At 39.1% G+C, this 13,630-nt stretch overlaps 1 protein-coding gene across 2 annotated transcripts; it reads left to right on the forward strand.

Annotated features, from left to right (window-relative positions):
- The first annotated feature begins 4,046 nt into the window (after window positions 1-4,046).
- cab39l1 (calcium binding protein 39, like 1) lies at window positions 4,047-11,975 on the forward strand. Of its 2 annotated transcripts, none has more exons than XM_010732879.3 (9): window positions 4,047-4,422; window positions 4,857-4,989; window positions 5,388-5,552; window positions 5,704-5,822; window positions 7,758-7,926; window positions 8,019-8,078; window positions 8,158-8,223; window positions 8,336-8,479; window positions 8,591-11,975. In XM_010732879.3, the coding sequence occupies exons 2-9, from the start codon at window positions 4,873-4,875 to the stop codon at window positions 8,780-8,782; spliced, it is 1,032 nt and encodes a 343-aa protein (XP_010731181.1). In that variant the 5' UTR covers window positions 4,047-4,422; window positions 4,857-4,872; the 3' UTR covers window positions 8,783-11,975. The 2 variants fall into 2 exon arrangements, with proteins under 2 accessions (XP_010731181.1, XP_027138113.1); XM_027282312.1 differs by lacking the exon at window positions 4,047-4,422 and adding an exon at window positions 4,491-4,593.
- Window positions 11,976-13,630: the final 1,655 nt, after the last annotated feature.

Here is a 13,630-nt window from a genome sequence, read left to right on the forward strand (position 1 = left end):
CTTCAAAATAAAAGTCGCGTCCAACTACGCCGTGCTGAGATGTTTCCAACGTGAAAAGAAGCGGGAGGTCGGGATGTGTAGGAAACCCCCAGTGCTTTACGAAAGAGAGCTCGTCCTAACACTTAGTGTTATGTCGGATTTCAGTGGAAATAAGAGTTGTTGTAGTTGATTTGCATCTATATCCATGCACACACTTTGCAGCTTTTATCTGTCCTGATACTTCATTTTACTCAATATCTACCTCTCTACTGTACATGTACTGTATCTGCACTTTATGAAGCCCTTTGTTTGTATTTCGTGTTGTATTGTGTGTGCACTTTAATGTCTGCACTATGTTTCATGTAGCACCATGGTCCTTGATTTGACTAACACTAGTATTATGTCAGGTTTTTAAAGCAAATGAGAGTGGTTGTAGTTAAGTTGCACCTATATCCAAGCACACTTTGCAGCTTTTATCTCTCCTGATACTTCATTTTACTCAATATCTAAATCTATACTGTATCTGCACTTTATGAAGCCCTTTGTTTGTATTTCGTGCTGTATTGTGTGCACTTTAATGTCTGCACTATGTCTTATGTTTCATGTTTCATGGCCCTTGATTTGACTAACACTAGTATTATGTCAGATTTCAATGAAAATAAGAGTTGTTGGAGTTAATTTGAGGTCTATTGGTCACAAAAAACGATCAATATGTTAACATTGCACCTATATCCATGCACACTTTGCACCTTGTATCTCTCCTGATACTTCAGTTTACTCAATATCTACCTCTATACTGTACATATACTCAATATCTACCTCTTTACTGTACATGTACTGTATCTGCACCTTATGTAGCCCTTGTTTGTATTTCGTGTTGTAATGTGTGTGCACTTTAATGTAGTCCTGTCTGCACTATGTTTCATGTTTCATGTAGCACCATGGCCCTTGATTTGACTAACACTAGTATTATGTCGGATTTAAATGAAAATAAGAGTTGTAGTTAATTTGAGGTATATTGGTCACAAAAAACAATCGATATGTTAACATTGCACCTATATCCATGCACTTTTTATCTCTCCTGATACTTAATTTTACTCAATATCTACCTCTCTACTGTACATATACTGTATCTGGACTTTATGTAGCCCTTGTTTGTATTTCGTGTTGTAATGCGTGTGCACTTTAATGTCTGCACTATGCTTTATGTTTCATGTAGCACCATGCACTCCTTGATTTGACACTAGTATTATGTCAGATTTTTAAAGCAAATGAGAGTGGTTGTAGTTTATTTGAGGACCATTTATCACAAAAACAGATTAATATTTGCACATTTGCACCTTTTATCTCTGCTGCTACTTATTTTTATTTAACATCTATTGTACATACCCACTAAAGTCATACTGTACATACCCATATGTAGCACATTTACATGCATAATACATACGTACGTGTGTATATACATGCTCTGTCTCTTGTCTGAACGTATCTGCACTTCATGTAGCCCTTGTATTTATTTATTTTTTGTAGTATTTAATGTAGTCCTGTCTGCACTGCACTGCATGTGTCATGTTTCATGTAGCACCATGGTCAAAACAGTGTAAAAACCCCACTTGATTTGACTTGACTAATAATAAGTATGTGCATATTACAGGCCACATCAGCTGCCAGGTCAGTGTGTTGAAAGGAGGTTTGGGTTTTGCAGATTTGTTAGTATGTTACATATTGTTGTTACATATTGTAAATGTATTATTATTATTTTTATTAGTACAATAAACTAATGCATGTACAGATTATTTTATACCTAATCTTTAGGAGCCCTTTTTATTTTTGGTTTTATTGTGCTCATATTGATCATATTTATAAATACGGTTACTGTACATTGACCAGGTCTAAAGCTTGAATGCTCATAGTTGTGAGGCGACCCGTGACTCTAGGATTTTAGAAACCCATGACACCTTTGAGTATATGTATATATGTATATCTATGTGAGCCACAGCTGCTAAACACCACAAACCACCACATGTGACAAACTAGTAAAACGAGCTCTGATGAAACAGACTGCTCTGGAGCCGCCCCTGGAGCTGGTTGTTGTAGAGAGGGATGTTCCAAAAAACTGCTCAACATCATGGACACATCAGACACATGGCTCACATCGACTACATGACCTCCTGCTGTAGCAGCAGAGCAGATTCAGACTCAGTGAGAGCTGATATTTTGGATATGGACATATAATAGATGTCTCAGTGCACATTTTGTTTGCACAAAGTCTACTGCACAGTATTTCATGAACTATATGTTCTTCTTTCTCCCCTAGGACACAATTCTTGTCGTGTTTGATTTTCATTGTGTTGCTGCTGTCTGAGTTGCATGGGTCTTTGGGTAATCTAATCTAATATCGGGTAAAATATACCTGACGTTAGTGACGGTGTTACTAATTTTAACGTTAGTGTTCTAGGGTTAAACTTTAATTAGATTAGATTAGATTAGATTATACTTTATTCATCCCACCACGGGGAAATGCACTTGTTACAGCAGCAGAGGAAAGTGTAGCATACACTACAGAATTAGAAGTCGGGCCGAGAACTAGAAGTAGAAAAGGCAAAACAAAAAACACAATAAACAGACAGCAACAGCACTTCTCTGGAAATAATACTATTATTTATATCATGGTCACTTTCTTTGCAAGATCACTTACACTATGGTCACTTTACATTATAATACTCTTTATATATCATGCCACACTTATCCTCAGTACTTGTCTGTTATTGAAGGTTGATTACTTTTTCGTGGTTACTGTGTAGTTTAGATATTTCTGTCTGTTTATTGTGTCTCTTTTTTGTGTGTTTTGGCCTCCTCTAGTTTTGTTTCTATATCTTGCTGCTGTCACAAGTGAATTTCCCCGTGGTGGGATGAATAAAGTATATCTAATCTAATCTAATCTAATCTAATCAAATCTATAACCTACAATAAACACGAAAAACAATCAACCTTCAAAACAGACTGAGGATAAAAGTGGCATGATATATAAAAAGAGTATTGCAATGTAAAGTGACCATAGTGTAAGAAATTTTGCCAACCACTAGTTTGCAACATACATCAAGTTTTGTCCTGTTAAAGGTCCAGTGTGTAAGACAATTAATATGTTTTCATTAGTGTATAAGAACTGTTGTCTTCAAACGAGCCACTTTATCTACAGCCAGAGCGGGTCCTCTTTTATATATATATATACATATTAGATTAGATTAGATATACTTTATTCATCCCACCGCGGGAAATTTACTTGTTACAGCAGCAAGAAAAGTGTATACACTACAGAATTAGAGAAAAGGCCAAAACAAAAAACACAATTAAACAGACAGAAATATCTATAACCTACAATAAACACGAAAAACAATCAACCTTCAAAACAGACAAGTACTGAGGATAAAAATGGCATGATATAAAAAAAAGAGTATTATAATGTAAAGTGACCATAGTGTAAGAAATTTTGCAAAGAAAAAGTGACCATGATACAAATAATGATTTTGATGAATAAAGTATATCTAATCTAATCTAATCTATAACCTACACAATAAACAAGAAAACCTTCAAAACAGACTGAGGATAAAAGTGGCATGATATATTAAAAAAAAGTATTGTAATGTAAAGTGACCATAGTGCAAGAAATATTGCAAAGAAAAGTGACCATGATACAGACAAAAGTAAGTGATATAAATAATAACTGCAAGGTATAAATGAAATAAAATAGAAAAGGTTTGAATCTACCTTGTCCTGTCTCTATAGATGCTCAGACAGTATCAGTTTATTTTGTTTATGTCTCTATAGATGCTCAGACAGTATCAGTTTATTTTGTTTATGTCTCTTTAAATTCAGACAAAATGCCTCTGAACTCATTATCTCTTCTTGAGAATCCAGACGCGCTCGATTACAGTCACGGCGCACTCCGGTGAGCGGGGCTTAAGGATCTAACACACCCCGCCCACGCGAAATCTCCGAGCAAACTAAACACACGCACCCACGTCGACATGTTAAAGCGATTGGCTGAAATAAGTGGCAGTCTGTAAAAAAAACAAAACATACCCGCCCAGTGTCCCCGGGATGAGGAGAGGACGGGAGGTGCAGCAGACGAGAACAGGGAAATGAAGTCAGCCCCAGCAACTCTGTCTGTGTAACGACTAGCTGCGAGCTAAGTTAGGTGAAAGGAGGGGGGGTCACGAGTGGAGGCGATTTACGTGAAATATCCACAGCTATGAAGGTCGTCCGTGTGAGCAACTTGTAGCCACGATAAGTCCCCGTCGGACAGCTCGCAGACACGGATCTCTGATAACGTTACAGTCGGTGTAAAAGTAACGTTAATAAAGTGGAGAGACGACTCGCTAGCCGCTAACCTTTAGCCGAACAACCCGAGCCTCCTCCTGCGGCTTCAAAACTAAAAACTCGGTGAGTCTCTGACAGCCTCAAACTCTTTGTTTCACTTTGTTTTGTTGTGTTTTTTTCGGCTGTTTTTTTCTTTTGCCAACTTTGCAAAGGTCACACAAAGTTGAAGCCTCCTTTTTTAATTCGGCCTGTGCTGCTGTTTTAAAACCAACAACCCAACGCTTCATAAAAGCTGTGAGTGTTTTAAGTGTATCCTCTTTTTTTTTTTAAAAAAAGCTGACAAATGTAACTGTAGCGACCTTTTGTAGCTGCGTGCTGTTATGGCCTTTACAGCTGTAACTCTATAGTCGACTATTGAGTGTCGACAGTGTAACTAACTTCAGGTGAGACAGACAGAAACAGCCCTGCAGCCATTTCCTCATGCAAAAAGGTTACAGGAAGTTGACTTGCTTCATCTTTTATTTATTTATTTATTTTATTTATTTATTTTTCTGCAGCCTTCAGCCTTCAGCCATGCCTTTTCCATTTGGGAAGTCTCAGAAGAGTCCGGCTGAGATAGTGAGGAGTCTGAAGGAGAATGTGGCGTACATGGAGAAGCTGGACGCTGCGGACAGCAAAAAGTGTGAGAAGGTCAGCGGTGGTTTGTCTTCTTCTTGTTCTACAGGTTTGTCACATCAGTCCATAGAGACTTGGCTTGCTAGGGAACCGGAGGTGGACTGGTAGCTGGAGAGGAGCCAGTTCACCTCCTGAGCAAGGCTCGCTGGACGCTCCACCATCTCTCTACACATTGCATGTCCATGTGTGTGTGTTCTGGGTTAAAATGCATGTAAATAAAACCCTGTCGAGGGATTAATAAAGTATATCTTCACGTCTTGAACTGTGCACAGGCTTTAGGAACCGGAGGCTCAAAGGTGAACTGGGTGCACTGCCGAGCTGCCCATCACGTCACCATCTCTCTCCACACTCTCTCTATAATGCATGTATTAAAACAGGATTAACAGAAGTATCTCTTCTCTCCACTGTTGAAGGTTGCAGAGGAGGCGTCCAAAAACCTGGCTTCACTGAAGGAGATACTGAGCGGGACAGGTGACAAGGAGCCTCAGACCGAAGCGGTGGCTCAGCTGGCTCAGGAGCTGTACAACACCAACCTCCTCATTTCCCTCATCGCAAACCTGCAGAGGATTGACTTCGAGGTGTGTGTGTGGGGGGAGGAAATGTACCTATTACCAGTATTGATCACTTCGGGGAGTGTGCATGCTTGATTAGGACGAGTATGCCCAAAGCGAGAATGTGTCTGTGTATCTTCAGCCGCCAGTTTGAGTGCTTTTTTTTTTTTTATCACAGGGGAAGAAGGATGTGGTTCATCTGTTTAGCAATATTGTGAGACGGCAGATAGGCACTCGTACGCCCACGGTGGAATACATCTCTACACACCCACAGATCCTCTTCATGCTTCTGAAAGGGTAAGTTCACATTTTCAGCCCTGCAGGAACTCGGCATGTTTGATGCGAGTGCTTTTATATTAAATGCAAGTTCATCCCTCGACTGGAAACTAAAATTATTTTGCCAGCGGTACTTATTTTGAAACCTTCTTGGGTGAAATCGCTTTCCCTCGATGTGCCTTGTGATTTTTCTACATTACCCCAGTATGTGTTTCAACAACTCCCAGGGAGAGCGAGCGTGAACTTGTTGCGCTCACCTGTGGGTTTCACATGTAGATGAAGCAGAGCGATAGTGGAGCAGATTTCAGAGCTCTAAAAACACTGAGTCATCCTGCCTACTCGAAGAGCAACATGTCTTACAGCTGTGCTGTCTTTGCCAATCTGCTCCTCCTGGAATGTAATCCTCGTCCTGTGTTTTGTTTCGCTTTGTTCCAAGAATGTCATGTATGTTATGAAGAGCACTGTTCAGTTTGATTGTCAGAGATGAGACGTTAAAACTTGACATTTAACGCCGACGCGTTGCTAATAAATTCCCCTTTAGCAGCATTTAACGCCGACGCGTTGCTAATAAATTCCCCTTTAGCAGTAAAACCCGTCCCCCACGCCTAGAAATGTAACGTTTGTCCGCACCAAAAGTATTTAGTGTGTTATCCTTTATGCTGTTTGTTGTTTTTGTTTGTATATAGCTATAAATGATTTGAACTAGGGCTGTGCAATTAATCGAATTTTGATCACGATTTTGATTTTGTTTTCAAACGATCTCAAAAATCATATAATCGAGTTTAAACGATTTATTTTCCACTTTTCATTACACAATTTCTGAGAGACTCCATTTCACGCGGCCCCGCTGACTGACAGGATAGCCCATGCTCCCTCACGCAGCTGAAGAGTGAGGAGGTGTGTCGTTTGGTGTTCAAAAACAGTGAGTGAGATTGAAAGTGAATGAGAAGCAGCAGCACATAATGTGCAAGATTTGCTACAAGGTAACAGCTGCTCCTCTTGGTAACACTACAAATTTATTCAACCATCTCAAACAAAAGCACAAAGTCACGCACGACGAATTAATAAAGAAACAAAAAAAACAAAGCCAGTGCCACAACCAGCAAGACGTCAACGCAAACTCAGTCATCGATCACAGACACATTGTTTAATGCGACTCCTTATCCGACAAGTTCGGAGAGGCACAAGACATTAAGCTACATTTACACACAGCCGAATATTTCCCTCCCTCTGTTTTCCAAAATAACATCGTGCACATAGCATCGTTTTCAAAAAAGTTTTCGTTTACATCAACCCGCATAAATACGCCATCGAGCGCCATCGTAACTACGCCAAGCCTACAGGCGGCTGCTTCCATGATCATCATCATAGCAAAAGGTAAACATTGGTCGCACAACTCGATTCGTTTTCAAAGGCGAATTCACTGTTTGCGTGAAAAAAAACAAAACAAACGAAGGGAAATGTCTCAGTTTTTTAAAATACCCGTGTACGTGTAAACGGGGCCGAACAGCTGCCACTGGATATTTCTTAGCTAAAGATATGCGACCCATTAATACGGTCGAGGGTTTCAAGAAGATGCTTATTGCTTATTGATGCTTATTATTATATTTTTTTTGTTTTATAAATATAGAGAATTTGCAGAGCAGCTGGATGGTTTATTTTGGATACATGTTTTTCTATGCCTTATTTAATGTTCCATAAAGTATATTTATTTTCTTGATTTAATGCTTTATACATTGCAAAACAGCTGTAAAGTACATATTTGTAGCCAAAATGTATTTTGAATTTGAATATTTTGCATAAAGAATCAATAAAAAAGTGTTTTTTTTTAGAGAGAGAGATGCTGAATAAATGCATTGTGAAACTCAAAATTAATTGTTTGAATAATCATGATATTGATTTTTTTCCATAATCGAGCAGCCCTAGATTGAACTCAACATGTATTAACCTGCACAGATATGAGAGTGCAGAAGTGGCTCTGAACTGTGGAATGATGCTGAGAGAGTGCCTCCGTCACGAGCCGCTGGCACGCACCGTGCTCTTCTCGGAAGACTTCTACTGCTTCTTCCGTTACGTGGAGCTCTCGACCTTTGACATCGCTTCAGACGCTTTCGCCTCCTTCAAGGTCCGCTGCTGTATTTTCTTTCCGTGTCCACCATCTTCACACTTCTAACAAGCTGTTATCTAATGTCTTGATCTCTTCTTGTTCCATCTCAGGATCTGCTCACAAGACACAAGATTATGTGCGCAGACTTCCTGGAGAATAATTATGACAGGGTGAGCTTCCTTGTTGCTTTTGATTAGCTGTTTCCTGCTCATGCCGTGCCTAACAACATACTTTGAAAATGTCTCTCAGGTGTTCACAGAGTACGAGAAGCTCCTGCATTCTGACAACTACGTCACCAAACGACAGTCTTTGAAGGTAAAAGCTCCACCACTCTGTCAAATTAAACTTGATTAAACGTTTATTAGAGCTACAGATTCAAGATTTACTGGATTGTGCATCAAATCCCCCCTGTGTAAATATTTTTCAGCTACTTGGGGAGCTTCTCTTGGATCGACACAACTTCACCGTCATGACAAAATACATCAGCCGGGCCGAGAACTTGAAGCTGATGATGAACATGCTCAGAGACAACAGCCGGAACATCCAGTTTGAAGCATTCCACGTCTTCAAGGTGTGCACGTAAACCACCGATATATCATCAGTGCAACACTTTACTGTTTTTTTAAAGTTTGGACTGATGTAGCCTCTCCTTTTTTTTTTTTTCTTTTTTTTAATAAAAAAGGTATTCGTTGCGAACCCCAACAAAACTCAGCCCGTGCTGGACATACTGCTGAAGAACCAGACCAAACTCGTGGAGTTCCTGAGCCACTTCCAGACCGACAGATCAGAGGATGAGCAGTTCTGTGACGAGAAGAACTATCTGATTAAGCAGATCCGGGACCTGAAGAGGCCCACGGCACCGGAGGAAGCTTAAGGCGGCGTCAGGTGGTAGATGATAATAAAAAATAAAAAAAGGTGGTGGCTGGAGCTGCAGAGGGCTAAAAGAAATGCTTGATTAAGATTTAATATTAACTACAAAATATAGGAAAAAAGGTAAAATGACTTCCTTCACTTTCTGTTTTTTTTTTTTTTTGTTTATATTTTATTTTTAGTGTGGAGGTGATTTCCATCCAGCAACCTGAGTGGGCCAAGAACTGTTATTTAAACCATAGTGCTTCTTCTTCTTCTTCTTCTTCTTCTTTAGTGATAATGAAATGCATTTAGTTTGTTCTCGTACACGTCGGACCTTTAAACTGTTACACTTCCACATACTTTGTTGCTGGCTGAGACCTTTTTAGCATGACGAAGAAGAAACGTCACCAACCCCATTCACAGCCAACGTGAGCTCTGAGGTGTTCCTGAAAGTCTGAGTCTCAGAAATGTGTCTATATTTTAGAGATTTAAAAAAAGCAGAGGAAGAGGTAAATATATTATTTTTCTAATGTATCTTCATGGTAAACAGTTTAAAACATACAGTAACTCTTCTCTCTGAACATTGTTTAGTCAAACTAATTGCATAGCTTTGGGTTTTTTTGTTTTTTTTTGCCTTATTGTAAGCTGTTGTGTTGTACAGGGACTTAAATGATCTTTAGAAATACGGCTTTGGCAGAGTGATGTATGGATCGTATCGGCCGGGTCAGCACATAGTAATTTTTGGTGATTTAATGTGTCGTTGTTAGGCCTTTGGTTGCATGTGTTGGGTTACAGAGGTCAGAAATGATCCTGCTGCGCTGTACTTGCAAGTGCATTAGCTGGCACAGGAAGCGAAAATCAAAACCATAGAGGAATCAATTAATTGTGCTGTGATTTTTTTTGAGGCTGTGCTCGGCGAGGCTTACATGACTGAAATAGAAACAAGGCATCAGATAATGCTGCAGGGTACCAGCCATCCACTCACCTCTAACATGGACAGCCAGGATATACCGATTGATCTGACTGGGAGCACTCCATTTCATCCTCACATACTGAGCGCAGATAGCGATGATTCATTTAAAAGCAATGATTCAACTAACAATTAATTCGTGAGGTTTTTAAACTACTTGATGTATGCCATCGTAGGCATTTCTCCTTTTTACAGCATACGCACTGCATAACAAGAAATAATATTGCAGTTTACACGGAGGCGTTGCCTGTAGGATGCATCATGAGCACGTTACACTGTAGATGTTCATATAAGAGCATGATGTGATATTTAAGAGACTTTATACTAACTCGGATTAAGGGTTGCTCTTTCTTGAATAATTTTTTCTTCATCGTTTGATATAGTTTGAACATCAGGCGGCACAGCAAAGGTTCGAACCTTTTCTGTTTGCATCTTCTCCCCGTGTCTGCGTGGGTTCTACTCCAAGCTTCCTCCCCACGGTGCAAAGACATGCACTTGATAGATTAATTGGTGACTCTAAATTGCCCGTTGTTTGTCTCTGTGTGCCCCGACTCTCACCCAAAGTCAGCTGGGATAGACTCCAGCTCCCGCTTTGACCCTGATGAGGATAAGAGGTGACCTTCATCTAGCTGCCATCCTTTTAACACCAAAGAATAAGAAAACAGGGTGGCAGATGCTCAAACATAAACACACACAGGGTTTTTAAACGTCATTATTGTGTCTCAGGTAAATAGAAAACAGTGCAACGTGCCTGTGATGCATCGGAAAGCAACGCCCTATCGGATAATAACCACATGCACTGTTGAAACATGAATGAGTTTGTTTTGAATGATGAGCACTGAATTTATTGAGTTCCTCGCATGCATCACTGATTAGTAATATTTCTTTAAAAGACTTTCTGTTGGAATAATTGCCTTACTTCTTTTTGCCGTTGTCACTGCGATGGCATATTAGGGACTTCAAGAAATATGTTGTCTGTTCGTGCAGTCTTCTAGTATATACCTCATGGGATTTGAGTTTGCAAGTGCTGTGTTCTCTTTCCTTTTCCTTCCTAGATAAGATATTTTATTTGACAGTTTAAAAAAACAAAACACACACACACACAACAGTGGTTTGTATGCATACCGGGAAAAACTTGCTATATATATGTTCAAACTTGAACAGGGACTGCGACCTGGTTTTCACAATGGGGAAAACTAGATTTTTAAACTGAGATATTTCATCGGCTGGTGCCGCACTCACGTTAATTCATAATGAATTGCAGTGCGGGCGCCTTGTAATGAACGTTGCCTTATTTAAAGACATTTAATGGATCGTTATGATCATGTATAAATTCCAGACCTCTTAATTTGTTTTTAAACCAAAGTCGACATGAAAAAGGGTTAAAGAAAATGTACATTTCAGGTCCCATATACATCACTAGGTTTATCATCAACTGCATTATGCTCTAATGCGATCCTGTGAGTGTAAATATATATAACAATAGCGATCAATAGACTACGCTCTGTAGTTTTTCATCGTCACAAGGCCGACATCTTGCCTCTTTATCCATGAGATAATTTGGGAAATCTGCTGTGAATGTGGTACATTAAACAGACTGAAGTCCTGCACACGGTGCACTGTCATGTACTCAGATTATGAAAGAAAGTTTCTTTTAAAGAAATCCTGATGTTGATCAACTCCTTTCTGGTTATTTATTATGAAGTGGACTTAACCCACGTAGACAGAAATCGTTATTAATATCTAAAATTCATCAAAAGTCCCAAATATTCTTGATTTTGGTGTTTTTAAATGCTCATGCAAACTTTCTTGAAATTTGAGTGCAGTCATGACGTGCATGTTGGGGAGGACATGCTGTACACAGTCGTCCCATCAGAGGGAGCTGTTGGCAAACAACTTTTTCTTTTTTTCTTTTTTTTTCCATCAGTTGTAAAAACAAAACATTTCTATAACCCTACCTCTAAACATGACGTTCACTGGCAATATTATGTAGACATCGACACAAATTCCTTTAAGATCAATATTATATATTTCATGCATCGAGTTTTCTGTTTATTTGTTGTGCTTTACTTTTTTTACTGTTGCCTTTTTCTCCCCCTTCCCCTCTTCTTCTTCTACTTCTTCTCTTCTTTCCAAACTCTGGATATTTTCTTTATTTACCATGGGAGCGAATTATGTGTACATAACTTTATAAAGGATAAAAGTGTGAAAAGCATTCATGAAAATAAAACTTTACGGCAATTTATTTTCTTTCTCTCTCTCGTGTGTGTGCATCTTTCTGACACCCCTGTTTTGTTTTTTGTTTTGTTTTGTTTTGTTGGGGCATGACAAAACCTCAATCATTCCAGCTGGCTCATGTAGTTTGATGAGCTCATGTAATTACCAACATATGATGTCGATTCAGAGGATTTGCTCTCGATTTTTATAGGCTTGTAATCTGAACACGGTTGAGCATGGAAGGTCATTCTTGACCTTTTAGGAACAAGCTTCAATAAATACTTTTTGGGTAAGTCAGATAGAAACAATTCTGGTGGCTGCTTTTTGCTGTTTTTCTGACTTTTTATAAACTTAAACGATCAATCATATAATAGAAAGATAATGGATGGATTGTAGCCTGTAGTTCCTCTGCAAAATTAATTCAATAAACCTTTTAGATCACCCTACAGTCAGCGAGCTAAAACAAGTCAATAGTCTACTTTTTCCTCCAATTATAACAACTTCTTTTTATTTATTTATTGACAACCTGCATCCAACATAGATTTCCATACAATGTATTTCAGATATAGTACAGCACATATGCAACGTTTGTTACAGGTCCTGGATTATTTCTTTAAGAAAGTGGCAACAAGAAAAGCAACACGATCATTGATCCTTGAGTACAAAGTCAGGCCTAAGGGGCCTCACATACGTGACCCAACTTTTCCATCATGAGGCAAATTGTTGGGCTCTTCTGTGACAACCATTTCTTGGTAATAGTCCTTTTTACCTGTAACAAGCAGAATATTCATTAAATATCTCTCCCTGTTCAACCATTCTTGAGGTGTATGTCCAAAATATAATGTCTTTGATGACAGGGGCAATCCCACATAACATGGTAATGGTTTGCCTTCTGGTTTCCACAGTTTCTCCAGCAGATAGGGGCAGTGTTGTAGCACTCATGATCAGTCTTGGTCTTGTGACCAGTATCAAGACTGCTTTTTAAAGGACTCCGTCTTGTCTGGAAATTGACTGCATTTTTACTCGGCCTCGTCTCGGACAAAGAGGACTCTGGATTTTAGTTCAAGACCAAAACTGACCCTGCAGGGATGTCACTTAACTGCTTGTGCATTTTCTGATTTATTCTCTGGGAGGAGACGTCAGCCAAATATTCTGGAATAAAATTTACAAAGAGTTAATCTGCAAAACAGATTCTGAGAGAACACACAGCAGTACCTAAGTAGGATATATACTGTCTGCTCTTGGTCTTAACTTGGTCTCAACCCCTCAAAGTCTCAATCTTGTTTCAGTACAATACACTCTGATCTTGGTCATGACTTGGTCTCGGTTCATTTGGTCTTGACTAAAACGCTGTATAGGGCAGTTGAGAGTACGTAGGAGTAAAATATCTTATCAGACTTTTCTCTTTCCATTTCTGTGAGCTGATACACTTCCACTGATACCTCCAAACTGCCCATCCTTCCTCTGATATGCTTACACCTCCTCCCTTTTAAGATTTAAGATTAACATTTGACAGACTCTTATACAAGCCTTGTTTCAGTTACATCTGTCACCTCGACATTAACATAATTCCCTAATAGATATTTCTCTGTTCCTTCTTTTATTACATTGTGTTATTCCTTTAGCTGTCCAGTCCTTAAATATATTATCCAGTTTATTTTGTGTAAAGTCTGAGTCATATTC

Source organism: Larimichthys crocea, chromosome I, assembly GCF_000972845.2.
Source record: "Larimichthys crocea isolate SSNF chromosome I, L_crocea_2.0, whole genome shotgun sequence".
In the NCBI taxonomy this organism is placed as follows: Eukaryota; Metazoa; Chordata; class Actinopteri; family Sciaenidae; genus Larimichthys; species Larimichthys crocea.

What these genes read in the sequence shown, in the direction of transcription:
- cab39l1 (XM_010732879.3), top strand. Translation starts at nt 4,873, where the DNA reads ATGCCTTTTCCATTTGGGAAGTCTCAGAAGAGTCCGGCTGAGATAGTG. An exon ending in ACAGCAAAAAGTGTGAGAAG is followed by an intron (nt 4,990 to 5,387) that starts GTCAGCGGTGGT and finishes CCACTGTTGAAG; the next exon opens with GTTGCAGAGGAGGCGTCCAA. An exon ending in CCAAACGACAGTCTTTGAAG is followed by an intron (nt 8,224 to 8,335) that starts GTAAAAGCTCCA and finishes AATATTTTTCAG; the next exon opens with CTACTTGGGGAGCTTCTCTT.